Raw genomic sequence first — 13033 nt, 5'->3', positions numbered from 1 at the left:
CTCAGGATTGCTTTAGAAATTCGGGGTCTTTTGTTGCCCCATATGAAGTTTTGGATTCTTTGTTCAATTTCTGTAAAGAATGACATTGGAATTCTGATTGGGATAGCGTTGAATCTGTAGATTGCTTTAGGTAGTATGGACATTTTAACTATGTTTATTCTTCCAATCCATGTGCATGGAATGTCTTTCCATCTCTTTATGTCGTCGTCGATTTCTTTCAAGAAGGTCTTGTAGTTTTCGTTGTATAGATCTTTCACTTCCTTGGTTAAATTTATCCCAAGGTATTTTATTCTTTTTGTTGCAATCGTGAATGAGATTGAGTTCTTGAGATCTTTTTCTGTTAGTTCATTGTTAGCATATAGAAATGCTATTGATTTATGTATGTTGATTTTATACCCTGCAACTTTGCTATAGTTGTTGATTGTTTCTAATAGTTTTTGTATGGATTCTTTGGGGTTTTCTATATATAAGATCATGTCGTCTGCAAACAGTGAGAGTTTTACTTCTTCATTGCCTATTTGGATTCCTTTTATTTCTTTTTCCTGCCAAATTGCTCTGGCCAACACCTCCAGTACTATGTTGAATAAGAGTGGTGAAAGTGGGCACCCTTGTCTTGTTCCTGTTCTGAGAGGGATGGGTTTCAGTTTTTGTCCATTGAGTATGATGTTGGCTGTGGGTTTGTCATATATGGCCTTTATTATGTTGAGCTACTTTCCTTCTATACCTATTTTATTGAGGGTTTTTATCATAAATGGATGTTGGATCTTGTCGAATGCTTTCTCTGCATCTATTGAGATGATCATGTGGTTTTTGTTTCTCATATTGTTAATGTAGTGAGTCACGTTGATTGACTTGCAGATGTTGAACCATCCCTGTGTCCCTGGTATAAATCCCACTTGATCATGGTGTATAATCTTTTTGATATATTGCTGCATTCGGTTTGCCAAAATTTTGTTGAGGATTTTTGCATCTATGTTCATCAGTGATATTGGCCTGTAGTTTTCCTTCTTTGTGTTGTCCTTGTCAGGTTTGGGGATCAGTGTGATGTTGGCTTCATAGAATGTATTAGGGAGTGCTCCATCTTCCTCTATTTTCTGGAACAGTTTGAGAAGGATAGGCATTAAATCTTCTTTGAATGTTTGGTAGAATTCTCCAGAGAAGCCGTGTGGTCCTGGACTCTTATTTTTGGGGAGGTTTTTGATTACTGTTTCTATTACTTTGCTTGTGATTGATCTATTCAGATTCTCCATTTCTTCCTGATTCAGTTTGGGTAGGTTGTAGGAGTCTAGGAATTTGTCCATTTCTTCTAGGTTGTTCAATTTGTTGGCATATAGTTTTTCATAGTATTCTCTTATGATCCTTTGTATTTCTTCAGTATCTGTTGTGATTTCTCCTCTCTCGTTTCTAATTTTATTTATTTGAGACTTCTTTCCTTTTTTTTTTAGTGAGTCTGGCTAAGGGTTTGTCGATTTTGTTAATTTTTTCGAAGAACCAACTCTTTCTTTCATTGATCCTTTCTACTGTCTTTTTTGTTTCAATATCATTTATTTCTGCTCTAATTCTTATTATTTCCCTCCTTCTACTGATTTTGGGCTTTGTTTGTTCTTCTTTTTCTAATTCCGTTAGGTGTCGTTTGAGGTTGTTTATGTAAGATTTTCCTTGCTTATTGAGGTGAGCCTGCATTGCAATGAATTTTCCTCTTAGGACTGCCTTTGCTGCATCCCAAATAATTTGGTACGGTGCGTTTCATTTTCATTTGTCTCCCGATAATATTTGATTTCTTCTTTAATTTCTTCAATAATCCGTTGTTTGTTCAGTAGCATGTTGTTCAGTCTCCACATTTTTGGCCCTTTCCCAGCTTTCTTCTTGTAGTTGATTTCTAGTTTCATAGCATTGTGATCAGAAAAGATGCTTGATATTATTTCAACCCTCTTGAACTTATTGATGCTTGCTTTGTTTCCCAAGATATGGTCTATCCTTGAGAATGTTCCATGCGCGCTTGAGAAGAATGTGTAACCTGCTGTTTTTGGATGAAGTGTCCTATATATATCTATTAGGTCCATCTGATCTAATTTTTCATTTAATTCTATAATTTCCTTGTTGATTTTCTGTCTGGATGATCTATCCATTGGTGTTAATGGGGTGTTGAGGTCCCCTACTATTATTGTATTACTTTTGATGTCTCCTTTTAGTTTTGTTAACAGTTTCTTCACGAATTTTGGTGCTCCTGTGTTAGGTGCGTATATATTTATGACTGTTATGTCATCTTGGTGGAGCATCCCTTTTATCATTATATACTGCCCCTCTTTGTCTTTCATTACCTGTTTTGCTTTGAAGTCTACTTTGTCTGATATAAGTATGGCAACACCTGCTTTCTTTTGTTCATTATTGGCTTGGAGTATTGTCTTCCACCCCTTCACTCTGAGTCTGTGTTTGTCTTTGGGGCTGAGTTGTGTTTCCTGGAGGCAGCATATTGTTGGATCTTGTTGTTTGATCCATCCTGCCACTCTGTGCCTTTTGATTGGAGAGTTCAATCCATTCACGTTTAGTGTGATTATTGAAACGTCGGGGCCTACTGTTGCAATTTTATCACTTGCTTTCCGGTTCTTTTGCATTTGTCCTGATGGAGAGCTGTTACTTTGTGTGATTGTCCTTCTGCTTATCTCCTTTGTTCTGGATTTTGTAACCCCTTTCCTTTTTTTGATTTTTCAGGAATGAGTTTCTTCCTGAGCAATTCTTGAAGAGGAGGTTTTGTGGTGATGAACTCCCTTAACTTTTGTTTATCTGGGAAAGTTTTTATTTCTCCATCGTATTTGAAGGATATTTTTGCTGGGTAGAGTATTCTTGGCTGCAAGTTTTTATCCTTCAGAGTTTTGAATATTTCATTCCAATCTCTTCTAGCCTGTAAGATCTCTCCTGAGAAATCTGCTGATAGCCTTATGGGGTTTCCTTTGTAAGTTATTTTCTTCTGCCTGGCTGCCCTTAGTATTTTCTCTTTGTCATTGACTTTTGCTAGTTTCACTACTATATGTCTTGGGGTTGGTCTTCTTGCGTTAATAAAGTTTGGAGATCTATTGGCTTCTGTGACATGAAGTTCCATCTCTCTTCCCAAGTTTGGGAAGTTCTCAGCTATTATTTCTTTGAACAGGCCTTCTGCCCCCTTCTCCCTCTCTTCTCCCTCTGGTATACCTATAATCCTTATGTTTCATCTCCTAATTGAGTCGGATAATTCTCAGAGAGTTTCTTCATTTATTTTTAGTCTTAATTCTCTCTCCTCCTCTGCCTGCAGCATTTCTATATTCCTATCCTCCAAATTGCTAATTCTGTCCTCCATATTATCGACCCTACTGTTCAGAGAGTCCAGATTTTTCTTAATCTCCTCCATTGTGTTCTTCATCTCCAGTATTTCTAATTGGTTCTTCTTTATGGTGTCAAGCTCTTTTGTGACATAGCTCCTGAACTCATTGAGTTGTCTATCTGAATTCTCTTTTAGGTCGTTGAGTTTTTTCATAATGGCAGTTTTGAAATCATCATCATTTAGGTTGTAGATTTCATTGTCTTTGGGATTGTTTTCTGGATGCTTATCATTTTCCTTCTGTTCTGGAAATTTAATATATTTTTTCATACTGCTTGATGGCGTGGGTTTGTGCCTCCGCACAGAGATGGAGTTTAGTCACTGCTTCCACTTGTTGTGACTGGTGTGTGTGTGGGGGCAGCTGTTTAGACTGCCCCAACCAGGAACCCTGTCAGCTGTTACTGACTGGGTCTGGACCCCTCCTTGTAGTCACAGTGGTCCTATGGGGTCCCTCGTCGGTTGTGGGGGCTATCGCAAGGGGGCCTCAGGCTGCTGGTGCCTACTGCTGCAGCCCACCTAGACGTGCTCCCTCCTTGTGGTCTGCAGCAGTGTTGTGGGCTTTCCTATCAGCCAGGAGCAGGATCACCTATAATCTCTGATTTGTCCCTAACAGAGCCCACCAGATCACATTTGTCCACTATAGGTCCCAGCAGAACTATGGGTATCTTCTGCAGCCTGTCATTAGCTCACTTAGCTGTGCTGCTTTTGCCCCAGGGCCTTCCCGGCCTTGAGATTGCCAGTCAGGACCTCTCCACTAGTGCTGTGCAGAGGCTTTCACTGAGGCTGCTGTAAGAACCTGGAGTTCCCCCCTGGGCTACGTAGTCGTTTCACCGGAGCTCTACTCTGCCCCACTTTACTCTCACGGGATCTCTGGGAGCCCCTTGCCTGGTCTGGGACATGGCCAGAGTCTGTAGGCTTGGCGGTGGCTTGTAAGCTGGTGCCTTGTGGGGAATTCTGCTCTAGGGAGCTTCCTGGTGTTCCGAATGCTGTGCAGGGCCTCCCTGCCAATGGCGAGCAGAGGCCCTCCCTGCTGGGGGGGTGTGGGACCCTGGAGCAACCCCCCCAGGCCACAGAGCCTGGTGTTGGAGCTCCACCCAGTCCCCAGGTGCGTCCATGGGAAGTCCAGGCACCCCCTGTACCGAGCCCTGCACCGGGGACCGTGAGCCCAGCAGCAGCTTGCGGTCTGGAGCTGCCCCGGGGGATCCGCCCACCAGGAGCGTTCTTTTTTCCTCGATTCTGGGCATGGCCTCCCTGCTAATGGCGAGCAGAGGATTTCCCTGCTGGGGAGATGCGTGACCCCGGAGCCTTCCCCCACAACGCAGAGCCAGGCGCTGGAGCTCCAAACGTGTCCCCAAGCCTGTCTACGGGAAGTCAGGGTGCCCCCTGTACCGAGCCGTGCACCGGACACCATGAGCTCAGTGGCAGCTTGTGGTCTGGTGCCATGCCGGGCCCGCCAGGAGCTTCTCTTTGTTCTGGCTTCTGGGAGGGGCCTCCCTGCTAATGGCAAGCAGAGGCTTTCCCTGCCGGGGAGATGCAGGACCCCGGAGCCTTCCCCCGTGCCGCAGAGCCAGGCACTGGAGCTCCAACCGTGTCCCCAAGCACGTCTATGGGAAGTCAGGGTGCCCCTTGCACCGAGCCAAGCGCTGGAGACCATAAACCCAGCGGCAGCTTGCGGTCTGGAGCCGCCCCGGGGAATCCACCCACCAGGAGCTTTCCTTTTTCCTGGATTCTGGGTGTGGCCTCCCTGTTAATGGCAAGCAGAGGCTTTCCCTGCCGGGGAGATGCAGGACCCCGGAGCCTTCCCCCGCGCCGCAGAGCCAGGCGCTGGAGCTCCAAACGTGTCCCCAAGCACGTCTACGGGAAGTCAGGGTGCCCCCTGTACCAAGCCGTGCGCCAGAGACCGTGAGCCCAGTGGCAGCTTGTAGTCTGGAGCCGCCCCAGGGGATCAGCCCACCGGGAGCCTCCCTTTTTCCTGGCTTCTGGGTGGTGCCTCCCTGCTAATGGCGAGGGGAGGCCTTCCCTGCCGGTGGGTGCGGGGCCCTGGGGATTTCCCCCTGGGCTTAGGTGTGATTGCGGGGGGCTTGGGTAGCGGTGTTGTCACCTGTTTCCACCGTCACTCCACTGGTGAGTGCACACTCCTGCCCTTGGTGCGTGGCGATGCTATGGTGGAGTCCGCTGGAAGAGAGCCTCCTGCAGGAACTAGGCTGTCCGGGGGTTGGGGGTCGGGGGTCGGAGAGTTTTCACCTATTTCCACCTCCTCCCAGGAGGAAGTCTGTCCGTGTTCGATGTGTAGTAGCATGAGACTTTTAGGCGTCTTGAGATGCTATTTGGATATCCTTTGTTAATCGGTGAATGTCCAATTAGTTGTAGATTCGACGAGGGAGAGACAAAGACATCTCACTCCCCCATCTTGGTCCCGCCCCTATCTATTATAGATTTTTTATATACAATCGAGCCACTTTTAATGAGTATTCTTTGCTCATAATTATTCTTATCACTAGACTAAGATCAATACTAAATAAATTTTAATTACCTGTTTAAATATGTAGTATAGGATTTTCATGTAACCCTTGTAGTCAAATTGACAGTAGGAAATGGTGTTGTACGGAAAAATCAATTGCATCAATCATAGAAGATTCGATGAGGGGAAATCACCAAATTTAAGTCTCAGTTACTCGGGCCACACTAGTTCTGAATTTTAATTCAATTACTTGCGGCTATAAATTACGTTTACTCTGTTCCTGGAAAGCAAAAGTTGGTCAAGCTAATATTCAGTAGAAATAAGGTTGTTAAGGGTTTTCTTTACATATATATTGCACCTACTTTAAGGCACTTTACAAGCCCTGCAGCCAGGTGAGCTGGATTTGGGCTCTGATTCTGTTGCATGTGTGATCCTGAATCAGTCCAGTGCACTTCTCTGAGCCTCCATTTTCTCATTTTTAAGGTGGGATGAAGAGTACGGTACCAGCCTCACAAGTATTGTTATAAGAGCTAAATGAAATAATATGTGAGAAAGGAATGTATTCCCTTAAGAGCACTATGGAAATGGTAATTTTGTAAATGAGAGGCAGTGTTTATAAAGCACTTGGAATGGTGCGGCCCCAGAGCATTTTTTGAATAAATGAAAGCAGTTCTAGCAATGCCGTTACTTAGGAGAACGCAGTTCATGCTCTTGCACCAAAGCTGCTTGTGAAATGGCTTAATCTATTCACTTAGTTCAATATGGCTGAGAAAATAGAGTACAAGTTTTATGGAAAATGTTAGCCTGTAATTCAAACTTCAGTCACCTTGAAAATAGCTTTCCCATCAACGGTTCAGTAGTGAGGCTGTACCGCAGGGTTAAAACTGTCACCTACACAACAAAATAAAAAGTTGCACATTTGGTGTGGTGGGGGCCAGGTGTGGACAGTGGTGTGCACCTGCCACGGTGATTTGCCCTCGTGCTGACAGATGGTTTGTTCTTATTTTGCCAGAAATTCTCGGAGATCAATTAAACTAGATGGAAAAGGAGAACCCAAAGGGGCGAAGAGAGCAAAGCCGGTGAGGTACACCGCAGCAAAGCTGCACGAGAAGGGTGTCCTACTGGGGATAGACGACCTTCAGACAAACCAGTGAGTCACCTGGAGTCTGCACAGGACACACGTGCCCCTGCCTCGCTCACACAGCATCTGACTCACATTTCTCCAGTTTCCCGAGGCCTTTGAAGAAAGCTTCATTTGGTCCATCAGGGCTTACCCTTGATTTCAGATGACAGGAAAAATCCGTGTATTGTAATCTCTCGTCTTCCCATCGGGCCTCTAGCATCTGGTCTGTCGGTCAGATGAAGTGACGATCAAGTGATGTGTTTCCCGTGGCTTGTCCAGTACGTTAGGATTGGCCAGCCTCCTCTCTTCCTCCAAAAGAACTGAGTCAGAGCAGTGAGAATGAAGGGCTGTCTTTTGGTCTTGATAGATGAGAGTTATTTGCAATTGCCAAACACTGAATGCCTTTCTAATTTCAAACCATAGATTGTGTGCCAACGCGTGGGTCAGAGCCATCCCAACACTGTGCTGTCAGAGTGTGTATATGAGGTGGAGGAGAAAAGGGAACTCTCCTCTGCAGCCCCACACCAGGCACCAGTGGGTGCTCCATCTCAGAGGGACCGCAAGCCCCGTGACCCATCCCTCCCCGCCCTTTGTCTGGGGGAAGCCAGACACACCAAGTGTCTCCTCTCTAACTCCTGGCTTCTCTGCCATTTATCCCATCAAGCCTTCTCTTACCTACACCGACTCAGGGAAAATGCTTCCCCTTCTTTGAAGTTTCTATGAAAGTTATCATCTGAAATACTCAACTGGCCTCTCAGAAGTATAAGTCGATATTTAATTCTCATGTTCTGTGAATCTCATATATTTCCAACTATATTTTCTGCTCTTCAAGAGCAAGGACAATATTTTACATTTCTTTTGTAATAAAGCTCCTACTTCAGTGCTCTTTGAGCGACAGCTCTCAACAAGAGCCATCCACCCTAGTTTTAGTGAGCAGAGTGGAGGAAAGATGATGGGAGGTTTTGCATGAATTCCCTTAGGATTTTCCCAGTAGATCATTTGCTAAGAATGGTAACTTGGGATTCCATTAATTTGTTTCGGCTTTAAACATACATTTGCAATTCCACGTGTGTTTGTCTCTTTCCTCACTAGGTTTAAAAATGTTACATTTGATATCATATCTACTGAAGATATGGGCATCTTCGATGTCAGATCAAAGTTCCTGGGTGTTGAGATGGAAAAGGTGCAGCTCAATATTCAGGTAAGCTGGGATTTCTGCAACTTGGGGTGAGTTTTATAGTGGGGATCGCTCAGGGCTCCCCTGGCTCACATTCTCATGACAGCAATGAGGTTTAACAGAAGACCAATGTAAGACTTACTTGCCAATATTAGTTTAAGCGTTGATGATTTTTTAAAAGCTATGATGTTTCAAATTATTGGAACTTGAAACGCTTTAGCTGGTAAACCATAGCAGTCAGTTTTTCTAAGCCATGTTTCCGTTTTGAAGCTTAGAGACAATAATAATACAAAAGTATTCAGAGCTGTGAAGTAAAGGCTGGAAAGTTTCTCTTCATTAGGAATTTATATTTCTTTCTAGAACTGCTCAGGATTGAAGCTTTCCTGATCTCATGTCTCCATCCTAGCATTGTTTTTACATCAGTTTCTTAAATCTGTTTGTTAATGTTTGGGATCATAGAAATGAAAGACATTGTGCAAAATAGATATCTATAAATAGAAAAATGGTGTTCGCAGTCTGAACTATTGCAAATTTCTCATTAGGACCATATTTAAGTCAAATATACTTGAACAGAAACTGAGAAATCCAGTTTATGTGCCATAAAAAAATAAATAAATAAATGGAGGGAGGGTACAAGAAATGTGTAAGTTCATCTGCTCCCAACTTGTTAATTCTTAGCACAGGATCAATCTAGAGAAGTAATTTTTTAAATTTTTCTTATAAGTTTTTAAGTGGAAATAACACCTATTTACCTGGACTCCAAACTACCTGTAAAATGGTTTCCAGGTATTCTGCAGGTATCTACCTGAATCCTCCTGAGAAGCCGCTGGGAGTGATGCAGGTTCCATCCTCACTGTCTGCTCAGCCCGTGGCTGACAGCCCTGAAATTACCTCCCGCTCCTGGGAGCAGACCCCAAAGCCCTTCTTTTCTGTCTAGCTTTCCTTGTGGCTTCAAAAGAAAAGTGGGAGCTAAATGGGTTCGCTAAGGACATTGAGATAATGGAGTAAATTAGAGTTCAGAGAGAAAAATTAAAGATATTATGTAATTATGAAAAGCATCCTTAAGTAAACAGTACTGTTTTCTGACTTATTTTGAATGTCACTAAATGTATCCATTTAACAGTTTAACTGAGAGTCTCGAGTTACTTTCTGTAACACTCAGATAAACATGGGAAGAGAAAAAGAATGTGCTTGTGGTGCTGTGCCTTGGTTAGTGATCCTTCTCTAGATGTGGCAAAGACATATGTGATCGCCAAGAAGGAAATGACCCAAGGCCAATCAGTATCAACTAGACAGATGACTCACAAGTGACCGGGAGACACCTGTTTAGAGAGGCTTCTAAATTCCATGGGACTTCCTTTGAACACTGGTGCGAATACCAGCGTCGCTTGCTGCTTTGTTAAGGAGTGGTATGCAGTAGGATTAGCTGTTCACACCGTTCATTAATACACACAATTGATTGTGAAATGTTACTCCTTAGCTGTATGTGGGTGGCTAATCTGGGCCGGATTTTGTAAGTCATGCTCCAGATTTTTTAAATCATTAGCATTTCATCAGGACCAGCTACATAATTTGCAGGGCTCAGCAGAAAATGAAAATTCAGAGCCCTTTCTTCAAAATTATTAAGAATTTCAAGATGATAACAGCAGAGCGTTAAACCAAATGCAGGGCCCTTGTGATCATGGGACCCTGTACAGGTGGAATTCCCAAGGAGCCTGCACATAATAGCTGTCAGACATAAAGTCAGACTTCTCTTTATACATATGGCTTTCAGACAACTACAATGTCATGTGAATTACGAAAGAGAAACATGATGGCCAGGTCTTCACTGTGAGTCCAGGACTCGAAACAGGACAGAAGTTTCTGACAGGATAAAGGGGATCCTTTCTAACATTACGTTTCTAGGTTTTCCTCAGCCCACTCTTCCCTTAGCTCCTACAGATTATGTCTAATTATATCCTATAGCTATAGGCCATATACACAACGGGGTGGGGGGGTGACTTACTTGAAGATGTTCTGCTTATACGAATAAGGGCCAGCGTGAATCCAGGGCTGCAGGGTTGGCCTTCTTCTTTCCCAGACAAAAAGCTGAGGTTGAGAGAGCTCATTATGGAAGAGGCAGCTGGAGTCCCTGCTCTTGATGACCCTACTCTACTGCCTGTCTCACAGGGTTCCAGTTGATCCTGTCAAGACAAGGGTGGCTTACAAAGGGACTGCAGAGCCCTTGATCTCATGTGCCCAAGAACACCCCTGTGAGGTTGGCAGTGTTACCCTCAGTTTCGCCCAAGGAAACAGAACTTCAGAGAGGTTCTATGATATTGCAAGGTCCTAAGACAGCAAATGGTGGAGCTGAGACTAAAATCTGGTCTGCCAACCACAAGCGCACTCATGTTTTCTCTGCTCCCCACCTCGGGGGCCCAGCGAATGCCGGTGCATACACCATTCCTTCTCAACTTCACCGTGTTGGTTTAATTCTTTGCCAAGAAACTTTAGCAGATGTTGCCTTTCCCAAAGGAAAAGTGAATCTCCACTGCCCAGTAATAGGTAAAAGCATTCTTGAGGAAAGAACTTCCATTCCCGAAGGAATTTCCGGCCCAGAAGCATATCTAAATAATGCAGGGGTTGAAGTGAGAGCGGTCGGAGGTAATTGAGGAAGTGGAGGAGGAAGCTGGCAAGAGTCAGCGTTCTCTCAAAGATGACTCCAACTCCTGCAGGGGGCTTCACTTAACCTAGGCTCAAGGCATTATTATTAACGACCAAGAAGTTTCCAGAGCTAGAAACAAGAAAATGAGACCTGGGGCGGTTTAGGGCAGTTCAGGAAAGATATCTTCTATTTGGGAAAGGCCTCCTCTCCTGTGTTACTGTGAAATGTTGCTGCTTAGTCATGTGGCTGGTGTGGCCAGTTATCAATTTTAGCAGGCAAGTTTATTCCCTTTGTTAATGTGGTGGCAATGAACGTAGAAGGATAGTCTGACTTGAGAATAAGAGCTGTTGTCAATACCAGAACAGAACTGGTCTAGATCGGAAGGAGTTGCATTGTACAATGGTCTCCAAATTTCCGTCACTCAGCTTCATCAGGGATAGCACAATCGCTTCTCCCCATTTGCACATATTTATTTATAAAGTGTACGTGCGCCTACCACTGTACTCAAAATGTACTTTGTAAAATATATATAAAATTTAAATGTTTAAAGAATGAGAAAAAAATAAACAGGAGTTTTAGTGTTCTTTTTGCTCCCCAATGGATTATCTTATTCCATGTTAGAAAACACTGCTGTTCTTAAGGATATGCCCCATCTTGCTGGAACATCTGTGTTTTTAATTTTCCAATTAAAAATTATATTTATATATGTGATATTAACTTAAGGATAATGGTTTTCTTTCATACAGTCCTTATCAATTCTAAAAATCTACTTTCTTTCATCTCGGCAAGTGATTCTCAAAGTATGGCACCCAGGGCGACCATATCATCATCACATGGGAAGTTGTTAAAATGCAAATTCTTGGGCCCCCACCAGAGCTGTAAAATCATAAATTCCTGGGAGCAGGGCCTAGCACTCTGTGCTTTAACTGGCCTGTGTTTTTAACCAGATGATTCTCATGCACACTAAAGTTTGAGAACGCTCACCTAGGTCATTCCGTCAATTGAGTCTCATTTCTGTCAATGAATTCTTCTAGAATGTTTCTTAAGCCTACGAACTGTCAAATCTGAGATTGACTGATGTCCCTGACAATTGCAGGATTTACTTCAGATGCAGTATGAAGGCGTGGCTGTGATGAAAATGTTTGACAAGGTTAAAGTCAACGTGAACCTTCTCATCTACCTGCTGAACAAGAAGTTCTATGGGAAGTGAAGCGCCTGCAGAGATGTCACGGATTCCGTCCCACCCGGATCAGGAAACGAATCTGTTCAGTATTTTTGTTTTTAAACATGATTAAATCACTGCTTATAAACGTGTGATTTTTTTAAAAGACCAAAACTCTTCCGAAGAATGTACCCATTGTGCCTTTTTTGATAATTTGATACTACAGTAGAATGATACACAAAATGAATTAATGTAAACACTTCCACATTATACTGTGGTATAGGTACTCTGATTTAAAACTTTGGACATTCTGTGATTTGTTTGAAAGTAGGGAGAAAATTAATTTAGCTGACTAGGGACAAATATGCAAACCTATTTTCCTATGAAAAAAATTTTAAATGTCCCATTTGAATAACATAATTCTCTATAGATTTTTTTTTTTTTTGATCTGTGGAGAAATGGAAACCTAATTATTTGCCATGAATTATTTAGACAGATACTTAGTTCTAAGCTCTGCCTTCTGGGAGTTACCAATTTTAAAAGAGAACTTTTGTGCAATTCAAGATTAAGTTTTTATAATAATTGAAAGTGACAATACAATAACACTTTCTGTATAAAAGTATATATTTTATGTGATTTATTCCTACTAAATGAAGTGCACTACTGCCTCATGGTAAAGACTCTTGTACCCGGAGCCTTTAAGTGACTAAGGAACAACAAGGACATCAATCCTAGGCCCCACCTCCACCCCTCGCAATTTATTTGAATACTTCAATTGTGCCTCTCAATTTTTTGTAATGCAATAAAATCAGTACCTAGATGGTTTTTAAATGTGTTCTTTGAAAATTATTTTATGTAAAATAAATGTTACTGAATTACATTCATTCGGTTTTTTTAGTTGTCTTCATAGACTCCAATCGTTTAGTGGGTACAAGAAGGTTCTTGGTGGGGGCTGATCAAGAGGAGAAAGAATATACTATAGCTGTACACCTTAGGGTACGGAGTAAGCCGCTGTGACTGAGAGATCCCGAACGCTGGGGCTGAAATGAGAGAGAGATTTGTTTTTCTCAGTTTCTGTAAGTTCCAAGGTAAGTGAGCAGGCCCGAGGTTG

At 42.9% G+C, this 13033-nt stretch overlaps 1 protein-coding gene across 5 annotated transcripts in view; it reads left to right on the top strand.

Annotated features, from left to right (window-relative positions):
• Window positions 1–12806, top strand: part of IQGAP2 (IQ motif containing GTPase activating protein 2) — a 267942-nt gene extending 255136 nt beyond the window's left edge. For all 5 annotated transcript variants that reach the window (XM_070571602.1, XM_070571603.1, XM_070571604.1 and 2 more), the window contains 3 exons: window positions 6829–6966; window positions 8032–8140; window positions 11857–12806. In XM_070571602.1, the coding sequence (XP_070427703.1) occupies window positions 6829–6966; window positions 8032–8140; window positions 11857–11970 (361 nt within the window). In that variant the 3' untranslated portion in view covers window positions 11971–12806. The remainder of the gene's footprint in view (window positions 1–6828; window positions 6967–8031; window positions 8141–11856) is intronic.
• Window positions 12807–13033: the final 227 nt, after the last annotated feature.

The sequence above is a fragment of the Equus przewalskii genome, chromosome 13 (assembly GCF_037783145.1).
Source record: "Equus przewalskii isolate Varuska chromosome 13, EquPr2, whole genome shotgun sequence".
Classification (NCBI taxonomy): domain Eukaryota; kingdom Metazoa; phylum Chordata; class Mammalia; order Perissodactyla; family Equidae; genus Equus; species Equus przewalskii.
Note: the sequence above shows the minus strand (reverse complement) of the source record. Positions and strands in the feature narration are given on the sequence as shown.